The 21,907-nt window shown below is 31.6% G+C and overlaps 2 protein-coding genes and 1 non-coding gene across 4 annotated transcripts; 1 reads left to right on the top strand and 2 right to left on the bottom strand.

Moving 5' to 3' along the window:
- Positions 1-747: 747 nt before the first annotated feature.
- Positions 748-820, bottom strand: Trnak-cuu (transfer RNA lysine (anticodon CUU)). Its single transcript has one exon. It is a non-coding gene; the product is annotated as a tRNA-Lys (tRNA).
- Positions 821-5,837: 5,017 nt separating this feature from the next.
- LOC129916948 (MORN repeat-containing protein 4 homolog) lies at positions 5,838-8,046 on the top strand. 2 transcript variants are annotated; one of them, XM_055997212.1, is made up of 3 exons: positions 5,845-7,091; positions 7,216-7,423; positions 7,487-8,046. In XM_055997212.1, exons 1-3 carry the CDS (start codon positions 7,067-7,069, stop codon positions 7,752-7,754), a joined length of 501 nt encoding a protein of 166 aa, XP_055853187.1. In that variant the 5' UTR covers positions 5,845-7,066; the 3' UTR covers positions 7,755-8,046. The 2 variants fall into 2 exon arrangements, with proteins under 2 accessions (XP_055853186.1, XP_055853187.1); XM_055997211.1 differs by having other exon boundaries at positions 5,838-7,091; positions 7,216-8,046.
- Positions 7,924-17,477, bottom strand: LOC129916935 (MMS19 nucleotide excision repair protein). The gene is made up of 7 exons (XM_055997190.1): positions 17,252-17,477; positions 16,801-17,184; positions 16,390-16,739; positions 12,565-13,983; positions 12,255-12,500; positions 12,014-12,181; positions 7,924-8,353 (listed from the first exon to the last, which is right to left on the bottom strand). The coding sequence occupies exons 1-7, from the start codon at positions 17,352-17,354 to the stop codon at positions 8,162-8,164; spliced, it is 2,862 nt and encodes a 953-aa protein (XP_055853165.1). The 5' UTR covers positions 17,355-17,477; the 3' UTR covers positions 7,924-8,161.
- Between the last annotated feature and the right edge of the window lie 4,430 nt (positions 17,478-21,907).

Below are 21,907 nucleotides of genomic sequence, written 5' to 3'. Positions count from 1 at the left end.
ATTGAATTGTTCCGTTATAAGTTTCACGTAATTTTCTTTTTTTTTGTTATTTATTTTTTTTTTGTACCTTGTGGTATCGAATTCAAGATATATAATTTTTTCAAATCCAATGCGACCAAAAATTGTTGTTGATGATTTTTCTATTTATAAAATTTCGAAATATTATTCTTAATAATAAATGATTGTGAATCACGCCAATGCGAATTTTTTTTATTCAAACTTAAAAAAGTTTGAGATGGCCTGTTAAGGATTTTTCAGGGGGTGGAAAGGGGCGGATAAGTGTTCTTCAACTAGGATGAAGTGAAGGCGTGAAGAAGATGCCTATTGAGGGGAGTCCCAACGGACGTTATATGGGCTCCAGGCTGGGAGGGGGCAATGCTGCAAAACATCAGCAGCACAACGGTAAACTGGTCATGGTTGGAATGGTAAGAGAAGTATAAGTGTTTTTTTTTTGTTTCTCCTTGTTCAAGTGAATGGCACGATTTATGTTTTTTTTGTTGTGGTTTTTCTCGTATCCCAGGACAAGATCCCCTCCCATATCCGGCGAGCTAAGCCGTGCGTCGCCAGCGTGCCAGTCCTGAGTGTCGAATCTCCTTTTTCCTTTTTTTTTCTATTCTACCCTACACTCTTACCTAATGAAAAATTTTGTCATGGTCGCACCGGCCATCCTACCTATCCTATTCCCTGCTCACTTCCTATCCCTGATCCTTAAATCCTTTTGTGAATCTTAACCCGCAACAAAAATGGCGCCCAACGTGGGGCCCGAACCCACGACCCTGAGATTAAGAGTCTCATGCTCTACCGACTGAGCTAGCCGGGCTGTCCGTAACAATTTACCCCGCTCTGGGACCCGCTTAAAGTTTTATCTTTAGAGGATAAATTGTTTGCAGAAGGATTAATGTATTTTTTATATCAAGTTATGCATTCGTACAAAAAAAAAGTTGAGATAACATTTTTCCATGATATTAGCTGCGTTCCTTTGGAAATATTTATCTACTTTTTAGTACTTAAAACTACTTTGATCTACTTTGCTATACTGAAAAAGTAGTTCAAAGCAGCTTTAAGTACTAAAAAGTAGATAAATATTTTCAAAGGAACGCAGCTTTTACGATGGTAGAGAATGCCTAAAAAGTGGGTCCCTTAAGTCCGTCCGTCTGTCTGTCTGTCAGTCTGACTTTCTGTCTGTATAAGAAGCTACATCCTAAACGGATGGACCGATTGACTTCAAGCTTGGCATGCAGCATTTTTTTGAGACTCACCAGAGGGATTTTTGGAATTAATTTTTTTTTGACCAAAAGTAACGGTACTTGTCATATACCGATTTTAGTAAAGTTGAAATTGCTCAAAAACGGCTCCAACGATTTTATTTACAAAATTCAAATGTAAGTTTAATGAAAAATTTTTTCTTTAAAAATCTTTATTAACGGTACCTGCCATAGAACCGTTTTTTTTTAATCCGATATTCTCCCAAACGACTTATTCGATTTCAACGAAATTTTTTTGTAAAGAAGCACTTAAACAGCTCAAATATAAGCCCAAAATAAAATTTCGAATAAATTATTTTTGGATTTTTAAAAAAATTTTGAAAATTTTCCGAATTCCGAATTTCATCATTTCTTGAAAAAAAAACACCCTTTCACTCAAGGTAATTTTGTACTTTTTATAGATTCTTAATTCTTATACCAACCAAAACTTTTTCACCAAGTTTTAAAAATTAATAAAATTTAAGTTAGCTGTAATGATACCTTTCTCACACACAACTTAACCTTTCAAAAAAACACCCTTTCACCAAAAATAATTTTAAGAACTTTATGAATCCTTTGTCCCTGCTTTATATAAAACCTTCATCCCGAATTTCATCAGTGTAGCATGTTTTTCACATGGATTTTGGTTATATTTTAGGTACCTGTTGAAGTCAAAAAACAAGCAACCTTGTTTTTAATCGGCAATCACTTTTTTAGAGCAATCGTATTGACTTTATTTTTATGTCATTAGATTCAGCATCAAAAAATACCTTGAAAACACGTGTCATATGATAATATTCGACTAACAATTTTTTTCAGTATATTTTTGACCTTCACCCCCTCCCCCTTGTCCGCGAAAAAACACCCTTCCACCCAACTTTTTTTTATAGACTTTTTTTGTCCTTGGTTCTTATCCCAAAAACAAACTTTTTGCCAAGTTTCATGAGTGTAACAATTTTTTTTTTTAAATGCCTATTTTACCTGTACTATTTATAAAAAGTCTTAAAAATTTCAGCAGCTTGAACTCTAAGAGCAAGTTCGTGCGACCCAGTCGTGCATTTTATTTACTAAATAATCAAAAACTGAAAATAAAAAAAGAAAATTGGGAAAGTAATGCAACATGATGTAGCTACATATTAGGAAAATTAATATTTTTCAATATTATTTCACTTTATTGATGATGAAAATAAATTGTAAATGAATGTAAAGGCAAAGATAAAATTCACAGGTCAAAGCTTGGTGGAAGTTTGTAAATTGTAAATATTTATACCTAAATGTTTTAAACACCATTAATTCTTTTTTTTGCAACTAAGAAAACATTTAGCCACTTCAAAAATGTATCCCTATTCTCACAGCTAAATTAAGCTAAAAATAAATTCTTTATTCAACAGACATACATAGATACAAATGTCAAAAACTTATCCTTGGCTAAATATTTTACCAAATTCACACTAACATTTCAAAAAATGTCCCGTTTTCCAAAAATTGATACTTAAAAAATATATAAATTTTTCTTAATCCAAAAAAATTAATTTTTCTGTATTTAATTTTTAACTACAATCAAAGCTTTTGTTAAAAAAAAAACTGTTGAAATTATTGAGGTTGTCATTTTAAACAAAGTTAGAAGTTAATATCCGTTCTACACTGTGTGAATCTTGAACCTAGTTAAAATAAACGGAAGCCATTTTGATTTAACTCTTTCGGAATGTTTTTCCGTTGAAGACCATTATTTAAAATGTATGTTCGTGTTTTGGGTAGAACTCGCCTGGTGCGCTTCACTTTAAAAATACTTTGAAGCTTCGATATCGATGTTTCTAAGAGCTTCATTATTTTTTTGCGGAAACATCAAACCATAAATTTTTTTTTTTTTAGTATAGTTATATGTTTAAAACGCATTTTAAGAAATGTGATCTTTGAAAGCAAAAGTTAGCTTAAAAAAAATGTACAATTAAGAAGAAATATGTGTAGGATGTAATAAATTTCCTCCACACAGGTTTGTTACAAAGAAAAGCGTATATATTTCTTCCTAAACCAAAATATGAAACTAAGTTTTTGTGATTAGTTATGATAGTGCGTTCGTGGACCCCCACGACCCCCCCCCCATAGATCCGCCACTGTCTTAAATTTGGGGCAGTTTTTTCATTCGTACAAGACCAGACGAGCAGAGCTCTTCACCGTATGTTATTCCAACTTTTTTTAAGTCAATCCGTACCTACATGATAAGTCTAAGTAAATGAGACAAAAAAAAAATTTAAGATATTTCGAGAAAAACTTTAAAATTATCAATTGATTGTTGATAAATAAATTGATATTTGGTATTTCAAAACCTAATGTTTGGGAAAACTGGTCAATTTTTCAATGAAATGTTTCAATAACTTTTCAATTAATAACTTGGCATCATTTTTTATTTTCAAAACTTTTGTTAATTAAGAAATAAGATATCGAAATTCAACTTTTATCAACTATCAATTGATAGTTGTTAATAGGGGTGAATTATTTCGTCAATTTTAGAATAAATTGATGATTTACGATTTTTAGCGGTTATACAAATTTGTATTAACTGTTTTTCTTTAAGAAAAGATACGCATACGTCACAGTGACCAACCTTCATGCAAAGAAGAAATTGAAAATTCTTCTGCATAGTTATTATACATTTTTAAACTTCAAAATTATCCTTTGGATGACATTACTAGGCAAATTGTTTTAAACTCTTAAAACTGAAGGTATATTTTATCCTGTCCTTGTATCGTAAATATTGTTCTGTGGGGTGAAATTATTAATTCCTCCTAAAACAGAAATATTTCTACTTTTTTCAACATTTTCAGCCCAAATCCTGTTTGAGTACTCTAGAATGGTGTAGTTTTGTACATTATTTTTGACAAAAGTAGAAATATTTCTGTTTTAGAAAGTACCCAAGCAGACCTAATGTGTATAGGTACACTATACAGATTAAAAACAAAATAAAAGATTTATCATTTTTTTAATTTTATTTAGTTTTTATTTTCAATTTGTTCGCACTTATTTTAAATATTTTTTTTACACTAATAGCGACGCGTTTCGGTTTTTGCATCCAATGGCCAATAAGCTTAATACTTGTGTTTCGACAAAGAAAATTCCTCCATGTCACATGGTCTTACTTATGTTTAAAACTTATATCAAATTAAAACTACATTATGATTTCCCAAAAAGTGAAAGAATCGATAAGCCTGAATTGGCTGATGGCCAAAATGTAAAAAAAATTGGTTGTATGTAACGTCGATAATTTCACTTTATAACGTCATAAGAAAACAGGTTGGTGCTTAAGATAAAAAAAAAAATGATTTAAAAACATTTTTGTGTCAACTTTCTTGTAAAAGAAGTTATAAGATAATAAAACCTTCTCATAAGGGAATTACTTTTGAAGCCAAACATATTTTACAAAAAAGCGATAAAAAAATTACTTTTTTTTTATTATCATTTTGTCAAATATTTTATATGAAAAGTTTACAAAAAATATTTTACCATCTACATCTAATATTTTTTCTGAAGAATAAAACAATATTATAGTATAGGCGTGTTTTTTCTATTACTCGGTAGCTACTCATTTTTGATTTTATTCGCAAAACAATAATAAAAATTACACAAGCAAGTATTTGTTTTTATTGTTTTTCAAATAAAATAAAAAAAATGAGGAGCTACTGAGTTGTAGAAAAAAAAGCCTTATATAATATGTATATGTTTTGTAAAAAGAATAATAATGATTTTTTGAAATTACTAATTTTTCATGAAAAGAGCAAAAAGAAATATTTTTTTTTCTTCGCAATGTTTTTACCTGAAAACCTACTATCTGAAAGCTTATTTTTTCAGCTAAATATCTTATCCACAATCATGCTCGGGTACGACATCTACAAAAAGAGCTGGAATTTTTTGAATGAAATCAGTTTTCATAAAAAAAAAACTTGTTTTCCTTACGAAAGTAAGGTTTCTTTTTTTCGCGTTCTCAATCATCGTATTGGCATATTTGATATGTATTTCAACTTCTTCTATAAGTTCTTAACGAATGTATAGTTTGAAATATTGTACCTTCCCCTATCGTAAGTTTCACGTGAACAAGATTCCACCTTAGTATGAGTTTCGGGCTAAAAATTTTTCACGTTCGGAAATCTTCGCGTATTTTGATTTTTTTTTCAGTTATCTAATATGCGAGGTAGTTGACAGATCTTTTCTCACTTATATGTTGATGCCGAACAAGAAACTAGAAACACAATAGCTTCTAAAATTCGGATACGGAAAATAAGGATACGGACAAAGATGATATTACAAGTACTTGTTATACCATTTTTTATAGTATGAAACAAAATTTCGTTGAACTTATTAAAACGCCACAAATGTATTTTGCAAAAACGTTTATTTTTTAAATTTCAGCATTCTTCTAAGAGTCATTGTAAATATTTTATCGATTTATTGAAAAATCAGGGTATAATGAATTATTTATTTTTATAATAAATTAAAATTAAGTTTCCCATTGTTGTTAAAACGGCAATTAGGTACTACAATATTCAAAAGTTATTAATTATGCTAAATTGGATGAATATAATTTTTCTATAGGTCGGATAGCAGAATTCCAATTTGAAAATATTTAAATTAAAAATAACTAACAACTAAATCAATTATAATGAAGAGTATTCAGCAAAATTTTAGTTAAATATAATTAAAGGGAATTAGTTTACCTCACAATAGAATAAGCTCTCTATCTCTATTACTGGTAAAACATCGGTCTCAATAATACCTGATACGATGATACCTTACAAAATCAATGTTCAACAAAACGCACAAAGTGTATGTACATAATGTAGGTACAACTAACAACCTACATAAATTGTTTAATTATTGCCTATGAGCAATGAGCATGTACCTAAGCCAGCAAATAGATTAGAAACTGCTCCCTAACTACATAAAAGTCAATTCAAGAGTGTTCGACTCTCAAGAAGGAATGCTTATTATGTTTGAACAAACAATTAAGACCATTCTCAGTTTAATTTAATTTCAAGGCTATGTTTTATTTGTTTTTCGTTCATTTGCCGATGTCCCATCCCATCAGCCTCCATCAATAAACGCATTCAATGCCATTTAAGCGAACAACATTGAGAGTCAAAAGCAAATTCAAACGTTTTGCCAGTTGTCGTTTTCACCAACTACAACAAATGCAACCCTGTCAACCCCCGAAATCATCCTCCTTTTTGTTCTTGTTTTCCATTATAAATTAATCTCAATGTTAACATTTATTATTAACTTAAAAGAAAGAAAGAAATACAAGCAAATAACAAAACAATGTGACTCGGAAGCAAACAGCAGCAATTCCACTAAATCAATTCCACCACCTACAATGAGCATGAGTTTAAATTACAACCCTCTTCTTGAAGATTGTAATAAGTACCTGCTACCTGCCATCTATTCTTTTACACAATGATGGACTACTTCGTAATAGGTTGCTCAACCAACCTATTGGTTGCTTTTCATTTTGTTCCTCATGCAATGAATGAAACACCGTAAAATACAGTCCTAAAAAACTCAACTCAATTTTAGAAAACAAAAATTATTTTTTTTAATTAGATTTGTTATAAAAAAAAACACTCAACTAGCGAAGCCCCACAAAAACAATACTGACGACGATTGTGAACACTACTACTACTGGTGCTGAAAGAAAGGCGCCAGAGAAAACAGTTGACGGTTAGTGTATTTTTCTAGAAGGAGCGAGGAACATTTTTTTGGCTACATTTAGTGAGAGTTCGTTGGACGCGTTATTCCTGGTGCTTTCTAGAGCGAATAGTATATTCTATGTAATGGACGATTATCAGGAACAGCAAGGTAATTCATATATAATTGATAACAACTTGCTTAAAGAACATGCGTTGGTTCCTGATGGTGCTGCTATACGCTTGTGCGTTCATATACGTGCATAAAAATTTATCAATAATTCTTTTCATCATAGATGTGGTTGGAAATCAAATTGTGGGTGCTGTGAAGGTTGGAGGTTGGCGTTACGAAGACCGTTCACGTTATATTGGCGAATGGAATCAGAGAGGATTAAGGCATGGTCTCGGCCATTTGCAGCTGCCTGATGGAACGCGGTATGATGGCACTTTTCAAAATGGACTATGTACGGGATTGGGTTGTCTGTGGTTCTCCGATGGGTCCAAGTGGGTTCAATCATTCTTTCATTCCCATTTGGTCATGCATAACTTATTTGAAACTTCTTCCAGATACGAAGGGGAATTCCATCAAGGTTGGTTTCATGGTTATGGAATATTTTGGCGTTCAGATGGTATGAAGTTTGAGGGCGAATTCCGCGGTGGACGGATTTGGGGTCTTGGATTGGTAACATTTCATGACTTTACTCATGGATTTCCAAGAAACGAAGGTTATTTTCAAGACTGCCGACTGATTCGTAGACGTCGATGTCCGGATGTCGTCCAAAAAGCTCAAAAAACAGCACTTATGGCAAGATCACAGGTTGATCATCCATACTGAAATAAAAAAAAAAAAACGGAAGAGAAAAAATTTTCATATTCAAATAATCTCGAATCCATCCATAAGGATATTTTTTTCATTTTATACGAATTCGGCATCACTGTGGATTGTTTACATTAATTTAACAGACAACAGTGTTTTTGTTTTGTGTGTTCAAACATAAAAAGTGTTGTGGTTTAGATATTTTTCTTTTTATTCAGTTCTCTTAATAAAAAAATATTTATTTTGTCATTTTAAGTTATTAAAAAAAAAACTTAAAAAAGTAGTAATTTAAAAATATACCACACACAATCGTTATTTTATGTGTCGAAAAAAGAAATTAAACAAAACGCTTTTGAAAGTAAAACAATAAAAAAAAAAACTAAAAACAAATCATTTTGCATTTGTTATTTAGGAATAAATTTGTTCTAATCTCCAGTTGGTTCACCAATTAGAAACCACGCATTGCTGGCTTTAACTGCTGCTGTACGAACAAGTCTCTTCTGATCATCTAGAGCGGGTGACAATCCAAGGACAACATCCATTTTCAATGGTAACAAATAGAATGTCGGGTACTTTGTGATTTCATAAAGAAGATTCAGTGCAGTTATTCTTACATTCTGAAAAAAAACATATCAGCGTTAGTACATAATGAGAAAGAATAAAAGCTTTGAGAGAATTGATTTTTGCAAAGCAAATACTTTTGAGACTACACCACTACATATACAAGAAATCAAGATTTATTATGTTGCTTGGAACCAATAATCATTGAGCATTAGCGAATTTTTGTATTTAAATGAAAAATGCAGAAAAACCTTTCTAAAATTCTTTGATGGAATATTTGAGATAAATTAAAGTCAAATCAGGTAGCAAGAATTTAGCCTTTGAGAAGATCATTTTCAAGAAACATATTCTTTCAAACAATTTTTTGTTCGCTACGTCTAATGAAAGAAAACTATAGAAACGTTGTCCGAAAGAAGATTCTCTTTTTACGAATCTGTTCTCAACAGAAGTTGCAAAAAATCTGAACTATTGCAGAAAGGTTAATTTAACAATAAATGCTTTTAGTAACATGAAATTCATAAAATTCTTCAAAGTTATAAGTTTTTTTTTTCGGACAATTTCAGAATAGGCTCATAAAACAAAGATATTGCCTCTCCATAAAACTTATAACAAACTTTTAAAAAAATAGTCGTCAATCGTCGATTAAAAAAATAGCATGTCTTTTTCTGAATCTTATAGACAATAAACTTCACTTAAGAGGCAATAAAGGCCTGTCCCGAATCTATGTGATATTACAACGGACCAATGTTTGATCTAAATATTTCGACTACCCAGCGGCAGCAATTAAGTGAGGAAGGTTTGTTTTAATGAAGAGCAATAGTATATTAATAAGCCAGCTCTCCTTTGGAAACAAGAAATATTAGTTTCCAAAAGAGAGCAGGCTTATTAATCTATCGAATTATTATTATTTATCATTTAGGGCCAATTTTTCAATAGTCAGTTAAAAAGTCAGTTAGTACTTATTCCTAAGGATAGAGAAAAAATCAATTTTTCAACAGGCAGATATAGCTTATTCCTAAGAATAAATCTATCTGCTCCTTTCAGAGACGAATAAAATTATTCTAAGGAATAATCTCAATAAAAATATTGTGTCAGTTGTCAAAGCTGTTTTGAAAGAATTTTGAAAAAAATACAGTGGAAAACAAGAAAACAAAAACAATCATGAATAAAAATGACGTTTAATTTTAAATATTTTTGAATTTGACAATTTTTTTTTGTTATTCTGTAGAATAAATTATTCTTGATTGAAAAATTCAATGTTTTTATCTGATTGTTTATGAGCCTAATAACTTTATTCGTCGAACAGTTAACTGACTGTTTATTAGAAGATTGAAAAATTGGCTCTTAGTCTAGTACAAAGATCGAGCCAAATTTTAACTCCCATACAAAATTCTCGAATAAAATTAGCCGATGTATAATTGAATCATTTATTTTCAAAACATGATAAGTACATTCTTTTTCGAAATTCGTTTTTTGGATTAAATTTGTACTTTAGGGATTACCATGCCTGTATTCAGATTTTACAGCTTTGCGAAATATTTTTTTAGTATCAAAAACAGGGGTCGAACTACGGCATACGTACGTTAACGTATTGACGCTTTATGTCTCTATCATTTTCTTCTGATTAAATAGAGAGAGAAATAGTCAAAACGTTAATGAACGTATAGGTCCCGGACTTATCAGCTTTTGAAAAAAAAAACAACATCATCTATATGTGTAAATGCTATAATAGACTACTGGATGAAAATCTTAATTTTAAAACGTCTTTGAAGTTAAATAACCACTAGTATTTTAGTCTCAAATACAATTGTTTGATAGAGAGGCTTAAAGAAAAATTGTAAATCCATTTTAAAACTAATCATACTTCGAAAATAAATGGACGTGAACATTTATTTTCGAAGTATGATACGTCCAAAAACGTTTTTATTTTTTATCTTTTGATCTATCGGTCCAAAAATTAAAAACGAAACTGTATACTGTAGCTAGGCAAAAGTTTTACAGAATATGTTTTTTGTAAATTATGCTACACACTTCAATAGAAAATAGAACGTTTTCTGTTTCTCCTGAAAAATTTAAAATCATGGAGTTATCATGTTTTGAAAATAAATAATTCAATTTATTTAAGAATTCCTTCCAAATTGTGAGTAGCTCCAGCTTAAAAATCACATTTTCGTTTCCAACTATAAATTTTGTATCTCTTATAATTTAGCGCACGGAAAAAAATAAAAAAAAAAAACGGAGAAAAAAATGTCAGCTAAAATTTAGCACGATTTCGATCACTAATTATAACACTGTGTTACAAAATAAAAATCATGTCAATTACTTTGGAAATGACCTAGAAGAGGTTGTAGGTATTACTGAGTACATCATATTTCGGCACTTGAAATTTTTCGTAGACCCTCAAAATTTCAAGTTATCGTCAAAAAACCGTTTTTCAATGTTTTCAGATTTCAACGATTTTTTACTCAGCTATTTTGCGGACAATTTCAGACAGTTCTAAACAGAGCAATACTGTTTTTTTTTTTTTGAAAATATTTTTTTAATGTGCTCAAGCACCAAATTGGGTGTAGATTTTATAGGCTGAATCTCAAAGTACAACATTTTTTCACCGTTTTTTAGAGTTCGGAGACCGTTTTAAGCTACATTTTTTGCTTTAGAATTTATAAACAGTTTTATTGTTCTATTTATGCTGAATCAAGAAAGCTTTTATTCAGTTAGAAATTGTGGAAGTTATGGTTTTTTTACTCGAGAAAGAAATTTCAATTTATTGCAAAAAAAACCCCAATTTTCATGATTTTTTAAATTTTATCAAAATTTTGAGGGTGTTTGGGCAAAATTGACTTCAGATTCGGATTCAGCACGTCAAAATACATAAAGATAGGCAGGTCCGGTCAAAAGTATTGGCACTTTTTTTTTTGGCTTGTGTTATCATATGCAAGAAAAAATTAGCAGTACCTATTTAAAATATATATATGAGCAACCAAAATCGATATCAAAATTTTTTAAACGTAGTTACAAAGAATTACATTTTTTTCTAAAAATTAAGACCATACAAAAATTTCTACCATTATTATGAACAGAGAAAATAATTTTTCATTTCCTTTCATTGTCCCAAAAAATTGAAATTTCTTCCTCGAGTAAAAAAATCACAAGTTCCACAATGTCTTACTAATTTTGATGAATTAAAACTTTTTTTATTCACTCTAAAAACTGTAAAAAAATGTTGTACTTTGAGATTCAGCCCGAAATATGATGTACTCAGTAATACCTACAACCTCTGCTAGGTCATTTCCAAAGTAATTGACATGATTTTTTATTTTGTAACACAGTGTTATTTGACTTCCCTTCATAGCGGATCAAAATAATCTAATTTCAAAAACCTATTCCAATTAGTTCTAAAAAACTGAAGGGTCCAGGGGAAAAACGGCACATGTCCACTTTTTGTCAAACATAAGCTAATGATGAGGTCTTGTAGTATTTACTGAGCACTATCTAATTGGATCCTTACTTTTATAAAACAAATTTAAGCCTTGCTGAAAAAATAAATAAAATTTGTGCTTTTAGTACTAAGTTGTATGGAGAACAAAATTTTAAAATGCGTTTTTCTCGAAATGAATTGGAGTGGACTTATGCTGTTTTTCCCCTGGACCCTTCAACTGTAAACCAGTTAAACGTGTTCATAAGTTAATGAAAACAGTATTTTATAAGTAACTTACCATTGAACTTTTATACTGTGTCAACTTCAAACACTGTGGAACTAGATGATTCAAGTGCCCGCTAAAGTATACATCTTTTGTTTTAACAAAATTTTCACATATCTCCAAGCTTATTCGAATAGTTTGTACTTCGTTTAATTCTAAACACTTAAATAAAACAGGACCAATCTGAAATTAAAAACGAAAAACATATTAAAATATTGGCATATTAATTCTATAGAAAACTATTCCATCTGCTTACCTTTTCTATATTCATTTGCAAAACCGTTTGCGGCGTTGCTTTTAAAACATATATGAAAGCATTAATATGGTTTTCGGAGAAACACTCCAATTTATGGGCAATTTTTGAATAAATCACATTGAAAAATTTCTGTTTAAACAGAAATCTAATGCATGGTAAATGGATTTCTGGATATTCAAATGAGATGATATCAAATGCCAATTTGGCTGCTGAGGATAAAGTTGGGTGATCCAATAGCTCTGCAATCTAAGAAGTAATTCCGTAGTTAATAGACGAAATGTCAACATTATAAAATAAAAACTGCACTTACTGTTTCAATTATGTCACCCATTAGTTCATGTCCTAGAATATTTAAACCCTTGCCAATCCAAGAAAGTATTTCCACAGCTTTGTGCTTGTTTTGTTTTATTTCTTCCTTAAGTTTGTGTATTATTCGATTTAAAATTCCTCGGTTTGTTTCGCTATCTTCCATTTTATTAAACAAACTACATAACAAATGATGGCACACCTTGCGTAATATTTCATTATCGTTTGTCAGAGACAGCTGGATCAAATCATTTGCTAAATTTTCAAAATGTTCATCAATCGTGATACTCTCATGCATGAATCCCAAAAGACCCTTGGTGAGGAACAAGTCAGATACCAGTTGTAGATTCAGTTTCGGAAGATATTCGGTTATGATCATGTACTGCTCAGCAACAGGCAAATGTTTCATTATCAAACTGAGAACTGCCGCACAGCGTTCAAGAATTTCAAGACTTAATACACCACTCTGCACTAGACTGAATATTCTTCCAATTAATGATTCATTCATTTGGAGATCCTTAATGAATGCGGTATTTTCTTGCTGTAGAAGTGTTACCAATGCATCTAAAGCAATTAGACGAACTTCAGGAGAATCATTTTCGAAAATATTGGAGAAAATTAAGTCATAAACTGTTTGTGAGAAGGCCTTGAATTTAATTAGATGCAAAAAGTTATTATAGATTTTTCTTTTAACAAATGGCGAAAATATTGGGAAATTTCGTATGATCTTGTCCACACACTCTGTTTGGAGCTCTTTGGGATCTAATTCGGTGATGTGCTTGAGAATGTCTTTTAAGTCGATTTCTAAGTCATCTGATGTAAGGATTTGCACTAGGCTTTGATACACAAGAATACGATTTCCTTGAGTTGTAGAAGCAAATGATTCATTCAGACAAGCTAAAGCCGCTTTCTTCAGATCCAAAGGACTAGCTTCATTTTTAAGCTCTTTTAGAAATTCTGCATGTAGCTCTGAAGTGATGTTTGAACTTATTTGTCGCATGGCATTTCTCAAAGTGCACAGTTTAAAAACCTGTGCAAGTATATAGAAAATTTGCAACTTGTCTTGAAAGCTAAGGTCTTCATCGGAATGTAATTTCAATAAAAAACTATTGAGAATCTTTTCAGAGGCAAATTTTGCATCGCCAGACACACAAACAAGTGCAATTGCAGTGGAAGGATTAAAGAGACGCTGATGCATATCATTTAGATGTGGAAGCACTGTACCCAGGATAATCGTTTGATAGTTTTGGCTTACTGTTGGATCTTCTGAGGCGCGTTCAAGAATTGAACGAAGAGTCCTTAGGCCTGCATTAAGAATATCTTGATTGTCGGGACCCGGAAAGATTTCCAGTTTAAGAGCTGGCCAGATTTGTTCAAAATGTAATTCCAAGATCTTAGGTGGAAATTTTTGAGCGATGGCATACTGAAAAGAAAATTTTAAGAGTTTATTAAAAAATATTAAAATACTTCATGTTGTGAAGAGAATTTTATTTTTAATTCTTTATGTTTCAGATATTTTGTACGAATGTATCACGTATCACAGGATAAATGAAGGAAACAATTTAAATTATAATTATTTTTTTTTAAACTTTATCATAATAACCGAGTAACCCCTCTTAATTTTCATTCTTTGTGGCACAATTTTTGAGGTAACACATTTAATATTAAAGGCAAGAGTAATTCGGTCACTGTGGCATATGTGCAACCTTTTGACTTGCGATATGGGTATTATACAGCGGCAGGTTGAAGTTTATAAAATAAAAAAACTGTTTCTAAATCGAAAAAAAAATATTTCACATTACATTTTAAATTAACCATACTCACTTATCATTATATTTAACGTCCTCATTAAAAACAGAAATCTGCCAAATCGCAATTTATTTTCAACATTTTGAAAAAAAAAAAAACTGTCATTTCTTAGGACGAATGTGAAACGTATGCGATAGGGTTGTAAAATTTGTGTGGTACATCTCTTCTAGAGCTATGCGTCTCTTATAAAATTAATTTTCATTGCAAATGCAATGCAGTTTTTTTTAATTTGGATAACTTATTTTTGGTAATAATATTAAATATTCACACAAATAAAAAATGTATCTAACATCATCAAATTCTCTAAAACATCTGTTCTGGTCGCACGTACTTGCTTTTATGGTAAAACTAGCTCTAATTTTAAAAGTTTTTTTATGACAAAATTGGTGCTAGATTATAATTTGATTTTTTTTGAGAAATTTCATAAGCAATGTAAAAAATAAAAAAGAATGTGTTTTTATTTACTTAAACACCCTTTTAACCACAAAATAAAAATACGTTACAGCGATCAATTTAAATTAGATTTTGAATTTCAGCCTTTTGGGAACGAGTAGTAATAAATAGAAATTGTATTGATTGTATTGATATTGGTTATATTTTTTTAAGTTTTCACGACTGCTCCGTTTTCAAAAGCTGTTTTTTATAATTTTGGTTGGCATCAATAAAAGGGAAGGACAATAACCTTTTTTTTTATTTATCGGCTTTTTTACACAAATACCCAAACACTTATTTCATTGCTTTAATTTTGTCCATATCAAAGCAGTTTCCCTGTAATATCCTTTTCAAATTTTCAATAATGAAGTTTCTTGAGGCGAAAGAAAAATTTTAACTGTTTAACTTTGATGCATAATATCGTGATAAAGGAAATTTGTTTTCATTGAATATCTAAGGCATGAGGGGATGATATAAATTTCTGTTAAGTTGAGGATAAGAGTAAATGTCAAAAATACATTTTAAGAATTTCCTCCAAATCCATCGAGTGAGACAGCAAAAGAAAAGTCTCTTTAAGCTTTAAACATAAATGATACCCAAGAGTTTCTTTGCGGTCTGGGTGCTGAGTTATATTTTATGTATACAGGGTGGACAGGCCTGTAATGGTTGCTACACTTATGACTGTCCTGAAATACAACAGGAAAAATTTCTATCGTAACCAGTTTCTAAAATATTAGCTTTTTTTCGTTCGGTGTTTTTTTTTTTTTTTTATTTCATCTTCTTACGTTTTCATGCACCACAACCCCAATGAATAAGTTTTATTAATTTCTTTTTTTTTCTAATTTTCTACAATAATTGACTCACTACATGAGCAGTTAAAAGTTTTCATAACTGTTGCACATTTTCTAAAAAAAAATATTTTATATTACAGGCGAAAAAAATATATTTTTTTAACATTTTTCATCGACAAAATTGTACAAAATTATAAAAAAAAAAAAACAAACTGACAAAACTCATTTATTGTAGTTGTGGTTCACGAAAACATATGATGATGAAATAAAAAAATACACAGAAAGAAAAAAGCCAATATTTTAGGAACTGGTTGCGATAGAACTTTTTTTTATTGTATTTTAGAACAGTCATAAGTGTAGATATCAGAAGATCTGAAGTTGTATTATTAAGATATCGCACTAGTATTACAAGACTGTTGTAACTCGAAAAAAAAATTTCTCGCTGAATCAGCGAAAAACTGTTCCAATTTATAAAAAAATAATTTTTTTTATCAAGTTCCTTTATAAAAATAATGCAATTAACTATTCAGCAATTATTTAAAATATTATATGTATGTATATATAAATATAAAGTTATTGTGTAAAATAAGATGTCACTTCAAGCAAAAAAAAATTTGAGTTACAACAGTCTTGTAAGACTAGTGCGATATATAGTCCGGACAAAAAGTATAAAAGAAATTTCAATAAGATTCGAAAATGGAATGAAGTTGCACATAAGGCCTAATGGTATTTCGATTGTAGTTAAAAATTATTTATTTTCTTCAATGTTCTTATATTTGTTTTAAACAAGCACTTACCAAAAGTTCTAACGAATCCAACTTAGCTACGATTAAATCGCTTTCTAATTTCTCTAAAGCCAATGGCACTGACCATTCAACAAATTCCTCCGACGCAACTAAACAATTACATAATTTAGTTGCCAAATTATCTCTTGTTATAGCTTCAGGATCAGTTTTGCTGGGATTAAAGTCAATAGGAAAATAACAAGCAAATATTTCAAACATTTCCTCATTTAAATGCAACAAAGGATATCTTTGAATTAAATCTGGCATAAATGTAAAAATGAATTCCAAATTTCTAGGATCACGTTCACCATCGAGAGAACTAATGAGTCCATAAATAAAATCACCACCCATGGATTTAAGAACTGAAAGAAAGTTAAATACAATTCTCAGTTAAAGGATTCACTCTAGTGTTAGTTCGCTTACCATTTTCATGATTTTCTGAAAGCATTTTCAATATCTTAAAGATCTTCTCTCGATCATTTCGAACTTGACTCTGACAAGTGGTATGCTGAAAGAAGCTTTGCAATATCGTTACAACTGACGCATCCGGGAAGTTCTTCATACTGATGATAGCAGCGATTCCATCAATTACAGCTGGAAGAACATTGTGCTGGTCCTTCATTCGGTCAGCATAGAACGTTGCTACAAACTCAATCTGCCCATTGGTGAGATGATCTCTTGGCAGTTGGGATAGAACGCTGCTGAGTAGTTTTGTGCCATTGACACGGAGTTCTAGTGTTGGGGATGTTAATGCAAATCCAAGTTTCTCAACAAAGATTGCAATATCATAGTCTTTGTTTGTGATATCTATAAAGTTAAGGAGCGTAAGAAAATAGTAAAAACAAAAAAATAAACAGAAAATGCATATATTTACTTTGAGCGATTTGAATAGATTTTTTGTTTAATGTTTCGTCATTTTTGAAGGCTTCAGATAGTGAAACATCGTTCAGGTTTTCCATTTCCTGTTTTAGGTGCATAGATTGTAGGAAATTAGATTTTAATATATTTATAAATCAAATTTAACTTTGCAGATTATCTTGATAAGGAAAAATTTATTAACCAAAGAAATAAAAACAGGCACACAGGAAGACCAAGTGACAGCATGTGTCATTTTTTACACAAGACGTGTTCAATTTTCTGTTTAAAGGCAGCACTACACATCTCTATAATTAAGGCTTGGCCACACCGGAAGGTATATACAGTAGCGGTACGGGTACTTGTATGTCAGCTATTACATGAAGCCTCAAGAGGCGCGCCTCTTTTCAATCGTAATGAGTGCAAAAGAGAAAAAAGATGGAACAAAAAATTATCCGACCAGAGAATCGTGGGTCGGAATTCTGAGACTCTTTTTTGACGTTTCTTTTTCCACTCCTTCTTTTTTCAACATTCCCTCTCATTTCTTTTTGCTTCTTGGTGCAATACAACAACAACAAATTTTAAATCAAAAGAGAACTGTCAAATTTGAGTCCTGGACTCAAGAGGCATCGTGTAATAGTACGCGCCTCACAGAATGATTATCAAAAGAAAATTAGAAAAAAGAGTCAAGCCTCTTGAGGCTTCGTGTAATAGCTGACTATGAAAAAAATTCCAAACTGAAGGCTTGGCCACACCGAAGGGTACATAGGGTAGCGGTACGGGTACTTGTATGAAAAAATTCCAAACTGAAGGCTTGGCCACACTGGAGGGTATGCGGTAGCGGTACGGGTAGCGGTGAGGGTACTTGTATGAACAAAATTCCAAACTGACACATCAACGTTCAGGTGTGGAATTTTTTTAGTACAAATATCGTTATATATACCGCATACCCTCCGGTGTGGCCAAGCCTTAAGGCTTGGCCACACCGGAGGGTACGCGGTAGAGGTACAGGTAACGGTACGGGTATTTGTATGGAAAAAATTCCAAACTGACATATCAACGTTCAGATGTTGAATTTTTTTCATACAAATATCGTTGCCGATACCCGTACCGCTACCGCGTACCCTCCGGTGTGGCCAAGCCTTTAAGGCTTGGCCACACTGGAGGGTATGCGGTAGCGGTACGGGTAGCGGCAACGATATTTGTATTAAAAAAATTCCACACCCGAACGTTGATGTGTCAGTTTGGAATTTTTTCCATACAAATACCCGTACCGTTACCTGTACCTCTACCGCGTACCCTCCGGTGTGGCCAAGCCTTTAAAGGCTTGGCCACACCGGAGGGTATGCGGTAGCGGTACGGGTAGCGGTAACGATATTTGTATGAACAAAATTCCACATCTGAACGTTGATATGTCAGTTTGGGATTTTTTTCATACAAGTACCGTTACCTCTACCCGTACCGCTACCGCATACCCTCCGGTGTGGCCAAGCCTTAACTCATCAACGTTCAGAAGTGGAATTTTTTGAATACAAATATCGTTACCGCTACCCGTATCGCTACCGCACACCCTCCGGTGTGGCTAAGCTTTGACACATCAACGTTCAGATGTGGAATGAATTTTTATCATACAATTACCCGTCCCGCTACAGCATGTACCCTTCGGTGTGGCCGAGCCTTAAAGGCTTGGCCACACCGGAGGGTACGCGGTAGCGGTACGGGTAGCGGCAACGATATTTGTATTAAAAAAATTCCACACCCGAACGTTGATGTGTCAGTTTGGAATTTTTTCCATACAAATACCCGTACCGTTACCTGTACCTCTACCGCGTACCCTCCGGTGTGGCCAAGCCTTAAGGCTTGGCCACACCGGAGGGTACGCGGTAGCGGTACGGGTAGCGGCAACGATATTTGTATTAAAAAAATTCCACACCCGAACGTTGATGTGTCAGTTTGGAATTTTTTCCATACAAATACCCGTACCTTTACCTGTACCTCTACCGCGTACCCTCCGGTGTGGCCAAGCCTTTAAAGCCTTAAGGTATAACTACAACGGCCACTTTTTGCAAAAAGTCAAAAAGTGAAAATTTTCAAACTCATTTTGTGACAGTTTTTCCCACCACAACATTAAAAATAATGATGCAGAAAGCTTATTTTTCGGCTAAAACAACAATTTTTGTAGTTTTTTTCCAAAAACAAATAGCGCTAGAAATAAATAAAAATTTTTTACATTTGTAAATTTCTCACTTTTTCACTTTTTAGGTCATTGTAGTTAAGGCTTTAACTACAATGACCTAAAAAGTGAAAAAGTGGGAAATTTACAAAAGTAAACATTTGTATTTCTTTTTAGCGCTATTTGTTTTAGGAAAAAACTACAAAAATTGTTTTTTAGACCAAAAAATAAGCTTTCTGCATCATTGGGACTTACTAATAATCAAACGCTAATGTCGACTATTTGCTAACCACAATGTTAGAACAAAATGCTGAGCTTATTTTACAAAATGCTACCAATAAACAATTTAACCCTTTCACTAATTAGTCTCGAGTTTTTTGTTTTTGAGAAAAATATTATTTAATTTACATGAACAAAAGTTTTGATAAAATATAAATTCGAATTAGCTTAAGTGGACTAGGCGATTGCCTTTTACTCCACCGGCCTAGGTTCAAATCCGGGTGTAGTTGAGATAGTTTTTTTTTTAATAGTTTTTTTTTGTATTGTATTGTGTTTTTTTTTTTTTGTTTATTATTTTTCACAAGAATATTCGTTTGTGATAAATAATTTATCAATAATAAACCATCATTTTGGTTATTTAACCATTAACAAAGTCACTTTTTATTAAGTGCTCGAACTCGACCTTAAACATGGATTTTCATGTATTAAATTTTGATGTTTTGGTTACGACTAAACTGGAGATTAAATTCATTATTGGTATGCGGATTTTCTAAAATCTTCCGTAAAGCTTCGTTTAAGATCCTTATAGAGGGTCAAACTTGTATAACGTTCTCCTTTTTCCATGCCCAACAACCTTACTAAAGTTTTAAAAAAGCTGAAATGTAGCTTTTGTAATACCTTAACCGAAGCTGAAATGTTAGTTGGGGGGTCAAAATTCTGGCTTCAAAATTCTGGTTTTCAAAATTCTGCTTTTTTCAAGAAAATTCTGTTTTTCAAAATTCTGCTTTTCAAAATTCTGCCAGCATTTTTTTGAAGAAAAAAATTCTGTTAATTCTGTTTTTTTTTCACAACATAATGCGTTTACTTAACAAAAATACGGGATCGGGTCAAAATTCTGGCTTCAAAATTCTGCTTTTCAAAATTCTGCTTTTTCAGCGAAAATTCTGTTTTTCAAAATTCTGCTTTTTTTCTATTCTGTTTTTCAAAATTCTGCTTTTTAAAATTCTGCTTTTCAAAATTCTGCCAGCATTATATTTGAACAAAAAAATTCTGCTAATTCTGGTTTTTTTTTTTATAGCATATGCGCTGGCTAAAGAAAAATACACCTCATTAATGTAATTCAACATTGGTACTTTCCTAAATTTTTTTATTAAAGTGTCGCAAATATTTTTTGAAATTCATACTGACTTTCTTTCAAATAAAATATGTATACTAATTGGAGCCGATGTTGTATATTCCTTTTCTTATTCAAATTTTTGAATATTCATCTTTGTTTGATAAATTAATAAATTTTTAGTTATTTTCGGAAATGTTTAATATTAAAAACCTTTTCTTAATATTTTCAAATTTATTCATTTATAAAACAAAAATTAATTCGCATTTAAAAAATGACAAAATATGTAGGTAAGTAATCAAATAAACAGATAATTTTTCAAAAAGATGATTTTATAGAATTCTGCGAAAAATTAAAAAAGGGTTTGAAAAATAATAAAAAGCGCGCGCTTTTTAACATTTTCCAAACCCTTTCTTATTTTTTGCAGAATTTTGAAAAGCAGAATTATGAAAAGCAGAATTTTGAAAAACAGAATTTTGAAAAATAGAATTTTGAAAAGCAGAATTTTGAAAGCAGAATTTTGTAAAGCAGAATTTTGAAAGCAGAATTTTGACAAAAGAATTTTGACCCCGGCAGAATTTTGACCCCAACCCCAAAAATACACCTCATTCCTAACTGCCTAGAAGACTGACTTTTTTATAACTCACACACCTATATACCGTTGAAAAGAAAACTAATTAGAATGAAGAACATTTTTTGAATATGAATTTTTATTTGATTAATTAAAAAAATTTCAATTATCATTTTTCGCAGATATTTATGATTGTGCCGGGTGAGGATTTTCCTCTTTTTGACGTTTGTTTCTAGAAAATGTGAGTTGAAACGTGATTGGGTACAACACTGTGTAGCCAGTCCCATTAAAGACCTTTTTTCAATATTTAAATTTAAAATTTATTGATTTAGGTATCAAAAAAAAAGAAAAAAATAATTATTATAAAAATTGACATAGTACCAACTCATAGGTAAGTAATCTGAAATAAGCAGCAAATATTGCGAAATGAGGCTTTTAGGGCCAGTTGTACAAACGTGGTTCAGCCTCGGATCAAGAATTTAACCAACCGATTTCGGCGGATTAGCTGAGGGTCAACTTCGGTTCAAGCTTGGATGTGGCTATTTTTGCATATGTGGACCTTGCACCAGTGCTAAACCAGAACCTTACCACCGATTTC

The sequence above is a fragment of the Episyrphus balteatus genome, chromosome 3 (genome assembly GCF_945859705.1).
Source record: "Episyrphus balteatus chromosome 3, idEpiBalt1.1, whole genome shotgun sequence".
In the NCBI taxonomy this organism is placed as follows: Eukaryota; Metazoa; Arthropoda; class Insecta; order Diptera; family Syrphidae; genus Episyrphus; species Episyrphus balteatus.
This window is presented reverse-complemented; position numbering and strand designations above follow the sequence as displayed.